Below are 12,625 nucleotides of genomic sequence, written 5' to 3' on the forward strand. Positions count from 1 at the left end.
TACTGATAAGCTTCACAAAAAAAAAAAAAAACCACCAAAACTTAGTCCTATATTTGATCTTTTCTCAAATTAACATCTCCAGCACGTTCAGATTTATCACTTTTGTGTCAGTGCATCTTGTCTGAGTAGGGCAGAGAACAGCTCACAAAAAAGAAGTGGCAAATATCCATTTCCACTAACATTTTCCTCTTTAATGCAAATACCCAGCACCAGATCTCAGCTTTCCCTGGCTTTTAGGGCTCTTAGCTTTCAGAAGACCTAAGAATATTCCCATGTAAATACTTTTGAAAAGTATTTTATTTATACACAACATTACAACAACAATGAACCAAACACCTCCCACACAACATGGGAAGCTACAGCCACTCTTCCTACCACCATGATTATTGAAAACATGTGGCTCCTCTCAAACCAGATCAGAAAGTGTTTGTGCTAAAGTTTCTAGTGCATGTAAACCTTTGTGAGTTTCTGCAAAAGCCAAAGGGCTGGAGGCTGAGCCCAGTCCCCCAGATCATCATCACTGCTGTCTTAAGGCCATGGATTTTGAAGCTCTTCCTTCCCCTCTCCACTCCCGTTCTCCTGCTGTGTGGTAGGAGCTGTGGGGCTGCTGCCCTGGCACAGCAGACCCAGCAGGACATACTGGCCTTTCTTCCATGCCTTCAAGTAAATTTCAAATGCTCTGTCACTTCTTAGTCATCGCTGGCTGTCCCACATGAGACTGACTTTGGCCAGCAGTGCAGATGGCACTTGTGACTTCCCCTGGCACAGTCTGGCTGGGAAGCCACTGAGCACACCCCCACCCTGTGACAATTCAACTGCTTCAAGTAACCCCCAACAGAAAAAGACTCGCTGCAAACCAAACCACAGCTCCAGTGCAGTCTGTTAGTAACGGACGTGTTTCTACCACAACCTGATTTTTAGTTTAAGTACCCTGTCACCAGCCACAGTCCCTGGGCTCATCAGTAGCTCCTTTTCCAGCCCCTGCTGTAGCTGTGTGTCACTGACACTGCACACCTGATGCTGTCATCCTTCACCAGCGTCCACATGATCCACATCTCCGTTGGGTTCAGCCTGTGCACAACCATCAGCTCTTTGTACAAGCATGGATCAAAAGGGTTGAAAGGTCTCTGGATCCCAAAAGTCTTAAAGCCAGCGTGGTTCTTTGGGGTCACTGACATCTTTGCCAGACACATTCCCACAAACACATCATCTATGGGGAAGAGCTCCATGTCCTCTGCGGTGCTCTGGAGGCGACGCACTGTCTCTCTAGACATCACATATCCCCCTCCTCCTGCATAGAGAGGATAGAAGGTGGCCCCATACATGGGCTCTGGAATGAAGTATTTGACCTTGGTGTTCCTGATGGGCCGGGCGTTGGCGATCACGTCCCCAACAAAGAGATCCTGTTCAGGGTCCAGCTCCTGGAGGAACTCCACGATGTTGTAAGTGTTGACAAACACGTCATCGTCGCCCTTCAGCACGAACCTGGCGTGCTGGCAATCCTCCGTGAACCAGCGGAGGAAATGCAGCTCCTTGAGGGTCAGGTTGAAGAAGTCGTCAACAAAATCCCACTGCAGGATATCATCGAACTCCTGGCTCTCATAAGCCAGCAGCTGGTGCAGGGGCTGCAGCTGGATTTTGGCCTCGGAGCGCCCTAGGAGGAACACCAGCCTGATGTGCCTGCCCCCGATGGACGCCTCCTTCCCCCACGTGTTCCTGATGGCCACGCGCCGGTCCACGTTGATGGGGGAAGACTTGATGGCCAGCAGGAGGAACATCTCTTTGCTACACCTGGAAGGCCTCAGCAGGACCGAGAAGTTCCTGCAGTGCTTGTAGGTTAGGAAGACTCGGTGAGGCTCCGGGAGGGCGAGAGAAGAATTGGCAAAGGTCAAGTTTGGCAAACACTTGCTCTGCTCAGCGCTGTCCAGAACCGAAGGCTGCACTCTGTGATCCACCACATCCACTTTCTGCTCTGCTGATGATGCTGCCAACTTCGCCTCCTTCTTCATGTAAAGCACGCAGGCCAGCAGCGTGATTGAGAAGGTGTAAAGCGCCAGGCTTTTAATCCTGGGATACATGGCAGCATCCAGCGCGGGACCGGCCCCGGGCGGGCAGATGAAGACGAGCCGTTCCCTCCCACCTTACCTGGGACGGGGACGTGGCTCGGTGCTTCCCCCCGCTTCTCACCAGGACCCGGTGCTGCCGGTGAGGATGGTCCAGAGCCCCCGGTCCCGCCGGGGCGCGCAGACCGGGCTGGAGCCGCCGCTCCACGGTGACCCCGTACGGCAAAACCCCCGCTCTGCTCTGCTCTGCGGAACCTCCTCCGCGATTCACCGGGAGCTGCCGTTCCGCTCCCTCCGCGATTCACCGGGAGCTGCCGTTCCGTTCCCTCCGCGATTCACCGGGAGCTGCCGTTCCGTTCCCTCCGCGATTCACCGGGAGCTGCCGTTCCGCTCCCTCCGCGATTCACCGGGAGCTGCCGTTCCGCTCCCTCCGCGATTCACCGGGAGCTGCCCCCGCCCCGCCCCGGCGCTGCCGAGCCCCGCCCCGGCGGAGGATGCGGGGGCTGGCACCGGCACCGGGGCAGCGTGTCCCGGGCGCGGACACCCAGCCTACACCCCGCACACCCACCCAGCATCCCCTGCCCGCTCCAGCTCCAGCAGAAGCTCAGCACCAGCCACAGCCAGCCAGAAGCCCCGGGGCAGCTCCCAGCTCTGGCGGTTCAGCTAAACCAGGCTCCGTGCAGCGTTCCCGTGTGGTTTATTTCCACTCATGCTCCTGCTACGGACACATCACTGTGTGCTCCCCACTGCCATGGCCACGTTCTCCTGGCTCTGGGTGCTGGCTGCCAAGGGCCATCGAAGCAGCTGCATCTGGAATTGAACTGTCAGTGGCACTGGCTGGGGCTCTTGATCCTCCTCCACTTCAGCAGTGTCTTTGTTTTTTCCTTTTCCTGTGGTAAGAAGTGCATTTGTCACTCTCTTGGGAGAGTAAATGATCCTAAAAGCAGCAGCGTGCAAGGGTGTCAGCAGTGACTGGGCTTCAGGGGAAACTGAATATGATTTTGGATGATAAGCCCAAAAAGCATCTTTAGGCTGGCAGTTGACCTGGGTGCAGCCTTGCTGTTTGTTGTGAAATTGCCCTAGGGCAAAAGAAAGCTGCAGAAATAAACTATTTCAAGGATCTTGGAAAATCAAGTGCGAGGTAAAATGAGACCTACGTGAGACTACTTCTGAAGACATCCTTCAGTGTCTGGGCAAATGGTTCACTTGTGACAAAGCCCGCTGCCTTTCCTCTTTGAGCAGCCTGGATGTGATCCCAATTCCTCTGAGAAGACTTATTATTTGTGTGCATTTGCTGAACTGAGGGATGCAAATCAGCCTCAGCTCCCGGCTGTGAGAGTGCTGGTCCCTGCACAGCCCTGATGGGCTGGGAGTCATCCCCTGTGCCCCGGGGCATGGCCACTGTCACAGCTCCAAGGGCGGTCCCCAGGTGATGTGCAGGTGTCAAATACCCCCGGAGCAGCTGGTGACTCACGGGGCAGGCAGGATGTGGGACACTGAGCTCAGCAGGGCTCGAGCAGCCCCCCACAAAAGCCACAGCTGGGCTGCTCTGGTGAGTCACAGCCATGGGACAGCAGGTGTAGCAAGCTGTGGGGCAGCTCATCTTTAGGCACTGTGAATTTTGCACTCAAACTTTGAATTATGCACTCAGTGGCCTCACAGTGCAGCCAAGCCAGCCCCCACCTGCACAGGCACACGGGGACACCAAATTAAGCACAAATCTCTAATTGCTGTGGGTTTCCTGCAGCAGCAGAACTTCTGTGCACACAACAGCACTTTTACCTTCATTCAAGCTGAAAGGAAACCTCGTGCACGCACTGACCACACACCAGGGAGGGAAGGAAGGAAGGAACAGCCACTGCTGAAGCTGAGCTGTTTGACAGCAGCCGCCTGCTTCAGCAACAGGCTGAGTGTACATTGCAAATACACATCTTCTTGTGGGGGACAGCAATTCAATGAGTTTTCTTCTTTTCAGGTCACTAAGGGAGGCCACCAGCTTCTGTGAATGCAGCCCAGGACTGCAGAGCTCTGAGAGCCTCCCCAAAGATGGGGACCTTGCTGTGGGTGACAGGGCACAGGAAAGCAGCCTGGAGCTCTGGGGGTTAATTGCACTCTTAAGTCTGATGCCAGAGCAGGAAAACAAAGCTCCTTTGGTAGCTCTGAGCAGTGCTGGGAGGCCTGGCCTTCTCCATGCCCTCGATGACCCACGAGCAGCTTTTCAGCATTGCCTGGCCACCCCTTCCCTGTCCCACTTCCTCCCGTTCTTGCATTACCCCTCTGATGTGCTGGCCCTGCTATTTTTGCAGTCAGAACCAATATTGATGGAAAAATAACCTGCAAGAGGCAGGGTGAGGTTTGCCTCTGGCAGATTAAGCAAGGCTGCTGGCTGAGCAGCCCTGAGCTCTGCACTGGGGAGGGAGGGGACACACCTGGAGGGATCGGGGTGGTCTCTTGGTGGGTGACAGCAGACTGGGATCTGTTCCCAGCCCTGCCATGGGCTGGCTGGGGCACCTGGGGCTCTCTGTGCATCTCATCTCCAAACTAGAGAGAACAACAATCCCCTCTGCAAAGTGCTTGGAGATGCAAGCTGGCAGTGAATGAGGAGCTCATTATGCATCCCAGGCAGCCCTTCCAGCTGCCCGCCCACGCCACCGCCCACATTTGGCAGCCGACACAGTGGGCAGCACTTTTCTCGCCCAAAAATCTGCTTTGCCGATGTCCCCTGGCACAGGGTGCTGTAGGTGTGGGTCTCCCAGGGCAGCTGGCAGCCCACCCCGGGTGCTTGTGCAGACACCGACTCGTAAAGAGTCCGGGCTGTGTCTATTCCGAGAGCCCCGCAGTCAATGTCTGCATTCACAGCCCGAGGCTCAGGATGTGAGTAAGTCCCTGCTCCTGCGGCTGGCAGGGTGGCCGGGCCCTGCTCCTGTTTGCTCTCTCACACACCCCGCCCTCTGTCCCGCCACCTCCAGCCTCTGTCACCTTTGGAAGCCGCGTTTTTCTGGTCTCCTTTCTCTCCTTTGGGTTTTTTGCTCTTGTCTTTGCCTTTTTTTGCCTCCTGTGGAGAGAGATGTTTCCACAGTAAGGCTGTGTTGATACTCACTGCCCTCATTCAGTCCTGTACCAGCTGTCATCATCTGGGTGCTGTCACTGGGATTTCAGGGGCAGGGGACAGAGGTGAGGGGGAGCAGGAGCACAGCAGGGTGGCTGCTCAGAGAAGAGAATCCAGGAAACAGAAAGTTGGTACAGCTGGCATGTGCTGCCATGCTGAGAGAGAGCACCAGAGGAAGCACGAGTGGCTGCTTACACATTCTGGAATGGAAAAATAAACTCATCTATTTTCCTAGGCCCAGAAAAAGTAGCAGAACTGCTCACTAATATCAGCCTTAAATAACCACACCAGCAACGATGGATGGTGGTCAGGCAGGGCTATTTCAGCCCCATTTTGGGGAGAGAAGAACGGAGGGAGGGATGGAGGGATGGAGGGATGGATGCCCAGGCCAGAGAAGGCATTTGCTGAACCCCAGCCTGCAGCCCTGCCCTGGGACCTGCTCTTTACCTTCTCATCCAGAACCGGTGATTCTGGTGGTTTCTCAGGGATCAAGATCCCAAAGTCACACACAGTTGCCACCAGGCTCTCGGTGGCCAGCAGGGTCTCCAAGGTCACCCTCGTGGTGGCCAGGGTGCTCCAAATGGGAGGGTCACTGCGGTATTCGCAGGACTTCTTCTTCTTCTTCTTTTTCTGCTTGTCCTTGGACATGGGGACAGGCCTCAGCAGAAGGTTGGGGTCCCTTTATCAAAGAAAAGCAACCCCAACCCAGCCCCTTGCCCACCACTGCATCCTGGCCAAGGTGTGTGCCAACAGCTGCTGCCTTCCCCCCACAGAAAGGGGGGACTTTGGGAGAGGTCTGACTCTCTGACACACCAGACTGACCCAGCAGAAGGGTCCTTGTTCTCCCATCACTGTTTTTGCAACTGAGATAGAATTTGGTCGTTGTTCTCTCCTGGCAGCCTACCTTTGCACCGTTCTTCTTCAGCTCCTGTCCTTCCTTACTTGTGACAGAGTTTTCGTCTGGATCCACAGGCCACGAGAGCACCTGCCCGGAGAGAGGAGCTGGCCCAGGGTCACTGCCATCCCAGCCTGCCTCCCAGAGGGATTGTGACGCCACTGGCTGGGCCTCCCAGCAGCTCTTCCCCCTTCATCCAGCTCAGCCACACCCTCACCTTCTCCTCCACAACTGAGACAATGGTTCCAGCCTCCAGGTAGGACTTCAGCCCCACCAAGTCCTTGGCAATGTGTTCCTTCCTGTAGCTGCAGTTGATGGTGTCTGCCCAGGGCTGTGCAGAGGTGGCAAAAACCTTTGCTGTGTAGGGACACAAAAAAGCTCAGAGGAGATCTCTCTTTCCCCAGCACAGAAGGACCTCCAGGACACAGCTGGTGCCAGGTCATTGTCCATCAGTCCCAGGAGCAGCCCAGCTGGCACTCTGGCACTGCAAGGGACATCCTGGTGCCACCACACCCCACAAAGAACCATAAACCTGCCCTGAGACATGGAACAGAAGATCTATAATTCCTCATTACCAGAGTGGGCCTCGGGCTCCTCTGTGGCTGCAGGCTCCTGATGGCTCTTTGTCTCTCCTGTGTCCTGAGCAGAGCTGTCCACATCCAGTGTGGCCACTGTGGGACTCTGATGGATTTCTGTTCCCTGGAAGAGAGATGGATTTGCCTCCAAAATCCTATTCCCCAGCCCACCCTCATGGGAAGAAGGGACTTCAGCGCCAGGGAAAGGGTCTGCCACAGTCAGCAGGAGGGAGACTGTGAGTTCCCTCTCACATGCAGAGCTCTGGGCAGGAGGAATGTGGAATGTGGGCTTGTCCTGCTGGATGCAGCCACATGGGAATTCTGTCCCCAACACTGCTGCTCCCCATGCCAGGCCCATCACCCCATAGCCTGGAGATGCAGTTCCCCCTGCAGACCTGCCATGCTGCTTGTTTCCAGGAGCACAATCAAGCACCAACCTCAGGACTGCCCCTGTCCTCGAGCTCCTCTCCCTCTGCAAACTGGTAGGTCACACAGTAGCTGCAGGTGATCACTGGACCCTCACAGCCAGCTTCCAGCTGCTGAAAATCTTCGGGATTAGGGAGTCCCTTCATCTCCCCAATGTTCACAACCAGTCGTGCTTCACTCCTGATCAGCTCTGAAAGGAAGAGAATCCTGCCATGAACCTGCAGCACTTCCCTTCCAGAGAGAGGAAGGAACAGAGCAAGCAGAAACCTCCAGGTCCCATGTCCCACCTGCTGGCATCCCTGGGTGCCAGCCTGTGCAAATGCTGTGACAAACCACTGCCACGTGGCGTCACTAAAAGCCATGCAAACACCTCGTGCCTTGGCTGCTCTGCTCCTTCAACGTTTGAATCTCCAAAAAGCACATCCAGCACACAAACTCACTGAGTAGGGGCCATCAAGAGAGGTTTCCCACCCCGGGTGTCCCCAGCCTCCTGCTCTCATCCCAGTCAGGGATGTGCCCCAGAGGTGGCACTGCTGTGTGCAGACAGTGCAGCCCCATGTGAGAACCTCCCCCAGTACTGATGTTCCTTCTGCCACAGCTCGGGAGGGAAATGCATGATCTGAAACCAGATGGTGTCTGGACAGAAAAGCTGAGGCAGGCCAGGACACTGAGGCAGTGCTGGGACCGGGGTTGGTTGTTCTTGGGCCTAAGTCAGAAACTACCTCACTTGTAATGACACAACCACAATGCAAACCCCACTCCTGAATCACAGGGTCAGCACGGGCAGCCTCAAAGGCAGGGCTCACCTGGCTGCCCTGCCAGCCCCTGGAACTGCTGCCTCTCTTCAGGCCATATGTAGATGTCATCGAGGATGGACAGCTTGGGCAGGCTGTCCACGAGGAAGCCTCTGTAAGGGGGGATGAGAGCCAGTGGGTTCCCCTGGAGCAGCAGGATGCGGAGGTTCTGCAGGGTGGTCAGCTGGGAGACCAGCCCCAGCAGGTCTGTGAGGCTGTTAAAGCTCAGGTCAAGGGAGACAAGGTTTGGCCTAAGGAGAGAACCCAGGGAAGGATGTAAGGCAGCCAGCACCTATTTGAGGATAGAAAGCTACAGCCCTGGAGCAAAAACAGAAACAAAAATCATATTTGCCCTGCACAAACTGGGTTGAACTGAGGAATCCAATCTGGAGGCCAATTCCAATTCCTGAGCCATCACCAGTTTGCCCCACAACACAAAAACATTTCTTTAGCATCCATTGATGACCCCTGCACCATTTGGTGATGCAGTCTATGCTTCAGATGCTCACAAAATTCCAGCAGTGGCTTTGGGAAGGACACGGAAAAAGTAAACTGTCCAGGGAAATGGAACTGGGATGGGCAGGGTGTCAGGGCAATTTCTCTGGTGATCTCCCCATTCCACACCTTGCTAAGGACCAAAACAACCTCTGGGCATGAGACAGAAGACAGCAGAGACAGACTACTCCACACAGAGAGTAGACACAGAGCAAAGAAACAACCCTTCTGAATTTTCCCAAAATTTTCCCTTCTGTATTTTCCCAAAAAGGGCCACCTCCATGGCTTGAGGTCAGCTGTTCACATCTGCTCATTTCCCTTTCAGGAGCCCACATTCAGCCTGTGGCATTACCAGAAATCCACAGTGAGGTGCTTTTCCTGGGAAGGGCCACACAGCTGGTTGTAGCCCAGCCCTAAGTGCTGGAGCTCCGGGGGTGGCTGAGCACACAGGTCCTGCAGATCACCCACATCACTGTAGCAGAGCTCCAGCACCTGCCCAGGACAGAAGGAACAACAAACACCTTGGAAATTAGCTGTTCCTGGCACCCCCTTGAGCTGTCTGTCTTTCCCTGTGTTCCCATATGGGAATTCCTGCCCCATCCTGCTCACTCACCTTCAGAGTCCGGGGCAGATGGGCTGAGGTTACTCTGCTGATGTGGTTGGCACTGAGGATGAGCTCCTCCAGCTGCTGGAACTGCAGCAGACCTTCATCCACCTCCTCCACCTGCAAAGAGCTGGGTTTGGCCAACTTGTCCTTGAGGCACCTTGTGGCCAGGGTGACATGGACACATCTGTGTGACATGGGTTAGCACAACATCCTGGGGAGGCTGTGGGGAGAAGCTCTACTCTAGCTGCAGCACCTGGGAAGACCATGGGATGGACGGTGTCCTTTTCCCAGCATGTTTTCCCTGACAGCAGGAAGACACAGCTTTATGGGCACCAGCAGCTGCACTTACCCCCTTGTTGAGTATCCGCAGGGACTTGACAAGCTGGGAGACTCTGGAGCCACGGAGGAGCTCGGGTGCCAGCACAACCACTTCCCTCAGGCGCTGGGCCTGGGGGCTGCAGTCAGGGGGCAGTGCCCAGGGGCTGTGCTGGTCTCTCAGCAGCTCCAGCAGCACCTCAGGGCTCTCCTCTCCTGGTGGCACAGCCTCCTCCAGCCCTGCTGGCCGTGCCCGGGAGCTCCTGCGGGCATTGCAGCGGGATTTGTTCTGTGGAGAACAGGGAGAGAGGAGAGGCAATGGCAGCCCTGTGCCACATCCCACAGCTGTGCCCCCCAGAGCCCTACCCAGCTGCCAAGGCCACAGGGGAAGTCCTGCAGTCCCAGGTGCTGCAGGTACTCCTGAAAAGCAGCCGAGACGCTGCCGGGTGCTGCCATGCAGCCCCAGCCCGGCAGGGAAGCCCCTGGCTCTGTGTCCCTGTTGCTAGGAGATGCTGCCATGGAACCAAACTCTCCAAGCAGAGGTGGAGCAGGTCTGGAAAAGCACCAAGCTCTCCCAGCTGGGAATAAATCCCTGGTTTTCTGGTTCCCACTGGGTTCTGGGGGCTGCTTCCCCCCAGGGAAAGGGCAGGTGGCCTCATGCTGCACTTGCAGGGTGCAGCATCAGCATTCTTGCCTGGCTGGGGACCTGTGGCATGGAATTTGCCATTTCCCTTATCTGTGTCCTGAATGTCACTCAGGCTTCAGGGAAGAAGCAGAAGAACTCAGCCAGCTCCAAAAGCCCAGCTCTCCCCTTTACGTGGAGGGCACTGCCACACACCCATCTAAGGCCAGAAAACAAGCTCATGGCTGAAAATACCAGCTCCCACACTTGGAAAAAGTAGGTGAGCTCAAGGAACAAAAGGCACAGCTGTGTCTCAGGTCACCATCAGGTCTCCACAGGCAGAGATTGATTTCCTTTTTCCAGCGATAGGTGTTGCGGCAATGGCCACAAATTCCATTTTAGAGGGCTGACAGAGCAGTGTGTCAGCAGAACTTCACCAGATGAATTGCAGCTGCCCTGTGATGTCTGATGGTTACGTGGTGGAAAGCTGAACTTCTCAGGTTGGGTTTTACAGGACGGATGCTGACCTGCTCCCTTATCAGCTCAGCAGCTTATCACAGCCCCGTACAGACAGGAAAGGAGGTGTACAGCTTGTACAGGCTATGAGATAACGGCATGTCCTGGAGTGGAATAACCAGGTAAAGTGCTGTCCTTAGGAGAAAATGAAGTAAAATCTTCTGAAAGTCTTTGAAAGAAAATTACCAGTGGTTGAATTGTGTTTGTGGAACAGCGAAGCTGCAAAAATTCTGCTTCTTTTATTTGCATCACTATTTAAATTAACTTGGCCCCATTGCTTTCAGTGCTGCACAAAGAGATACTCCTGCTCTTGGGGGAAGACCAGATCCCAGTACTCCATGGCTGTGCCCATCTGGGAGAGCTGGAAGGGGGCTGGCAGTGCCCAGTGGCATCTTTTATGTACAAGCTCCTGCACCTTCCACAGATCTTCCTGTGGGCCACTGACCACCCACATCTCTGCAGGTTGGGTGCTTCCAAAGAAACCTTCCAAGATCACCCTTCTGCCTGAAAGGAGCCATCTGTACCCACCACTGCCTTTGTAGGGACATTCCTAAAGAACATCACGCACAAAGAAACATCTTTCTCTCTCTGTGTCTCCATTTTCCCACCAAATAATAATGAAACCCTCAAATAAAGAAGTGTCTGCCAGAACTGTCCTTTCCATAGGCCATGGTAACTCATCTCTTCCTTGGCATTACTTAGCACCTACTATTTTGGTGTGTATGAGAATTTCCTGCATTTGGTTACCAGAAGTAGAAAACAACCTCAGGGGAGCTGGAGAGATGGGCAACAGGGATGGGAAGGGGGGATCCTGAGCATTCCTTGGGAACAGGGTCTTACAGGCATCCAGCAGAAGGATTTATACATGGAACTGGAGGCCTGACCTACCTTGCACACAATGTTTTTCATTGGCCCACTCTTACACTGACTCTGCAGGAGAAGCAATGGCTTTGGGCAGCAGGAACGTACTTCCAACCACCTTTATAAATAAAACAAGAGTTTATGTTCTAAATCCCACACTTTGGAGAGCCCGAGGATTCAGATGGGATGGCCAAGGCAAGCTCAAAGAGATGACACAGGACACCCTCTATGTCAGTTTGAAACTGTGCACGTAGATCACAATCAGTGAAGACACATTTGAATCAACTTTTGATGTAATCTTTCAAAAAAGAAAAAAAACCCCGAATTATCACTGGCAAAAAAAAAAAAAAAAAAAATACTGTGGGGGAGCCACTGACGCAGGACTCCACAGCACTTAAATGCAGCCTGGCTGGCCCCATCCACAGCACTCCAGGCAGGCAGAAGCTCCAGAACCAGCTCCAAGGCCAGCTCCCAGCCAAGCCACTGCTGTCCCATCCCGCCATGGAATGCAGAGCAGGTGGGTGTGACTTACCCTTGCTACAGGCTGTAAGGTTGTCCTGGCTGATGCTCATGTCTAGCTCAGCCACTTCATGCCTGTATGCTTTAAAAATGTATCACCTTGCACAAAACTATTAAAAAAAATTTGCAAAAAGCTATGCAGAAGATTGAGACTAATCATTGTGTTCTCTCTTTCTTTTTGGTTTCCTCTCTTCATCTGAATGCAGAGATCAACAGGTTTGCAATCTTCCTCTTCTGTTTACTGGTTCCTTTGGGCTCCATGGCACCGACAGAGACATCAGAAAGAAGAGTGACTACAGGCCAGAGGCAGAATCATTTCACTACAGAGATACCAACCTATGCATCAGTAATACAACAGAAAGCACACGAGTTGTTTGAATTCTATGTAAGTGCACCCTTTTCCATGTGCTGTGCCTATGTCTGTCTAATGTTTTCTTGAATTATTAGAAAACATTAGAAAGACCACCAGAAAAGAAGTATTTGGGTTAAAACCTAAAGCAGCTGTTCTCTGCATTCCATGCAAGAAGGAAAGTGTTATTGTGTTATTTCAGGGCAGTTGGAGCAAGGGCAGCTGCAGAGAGCTTGGGTGACTTTGCCTCAGGTCACTGCCTGCTGGGATCTTCCTGATTCCCAGTGCTCCTTCTCAGTCTCTTGAGTCCCCTGGGCATCTTCTTGCAGGAATTTAGTCAGATCACTGGAAATGTGGTGAGAATTGCTTTGCCCTTCAGTCTGACCCTAGTGCTTGAGCACTTCTGCCAAAAATCCTGCTCACCTATCCTTTCCTTAGAAAGGAAACACATTCACTGAACCCAGGTGCTAATGCCTCAG

General features: G+C 53.8%; 2 protein-coding genes across 2 annotated transcripts; both read right to left on the minus strand.

Annotated features, from left to right (window-relative positions):
• Window positions 1-279: 279 nt before the first annotated feature.
• On the minus strand, window positions 280-2,509 carry B3GNT4 (UDP-GlcNAc:betaGal beta-1,3-N-acetylglucosaminyltransferase 4). Its single transcript, XM_066562141.1, has one exon. It carries the CDS (start codon window positions 2,076-2,078, stop codon window positions 960-962), a length of 1,119 nt encoding a protein of 372 aa, XP_066418238.1. The 5' UTR covers window positions 2,079-2,509; the 3' UTR covers window positions 280-959.
• Window positions 2,510-2,743: 234 nt separating this feature from the next.
• On the minus strand, window positions 2,744-9,741 carry LRRC43 (leucine rich repeat containing 43). The gene is made up of 12 exons (XM_066562215.1): window positions 9,646-9,741; window positions 9,314-9,568; window positions 8,971-9,081; window positions 8,710-8,849; window positions 7,875-8,113; window positions 7,080-7,258; window positions 6,643-6,766; window positions 6,285-6,424; window positions 6,077-6,157; window positions 5,620-5,811; window positions 5,043-5,118; window positions 2,744-2,953 (listed from the first exon to the last, which is right to left on the minus strand). The coding sequence occupies exons 1-12, from the start codon at window positions 9,733-9,735 to the stop codon at window positions 2,793-2,795; spliced, it is 1,788 nt and encodes a 595-aa protein (XP_066418312.1). The 5' UTR covers window positions 9,736-9,741; the 3' UTR covers window positions 2,744-2,792.
• Between the last annotated feature and the right edge of the window lie 2,884 nt (window positions 9,742-12,625).

Source organism: Molothrus aeneus, chromosome 18 (genome assembly GCF_037042795.1).
Source record: "Molothrus aeneus isolate 106 chromosome 18, BPBGC_Maene_1.0, whole genome shotgun sequence".
NCBI classification, from domain to species: domain Eukaryota; kingdom Metazoa; phylum Chordata; class Aves; order Passeriformes; family Icteridae; genus Molothrus; species Molothrus aeneus.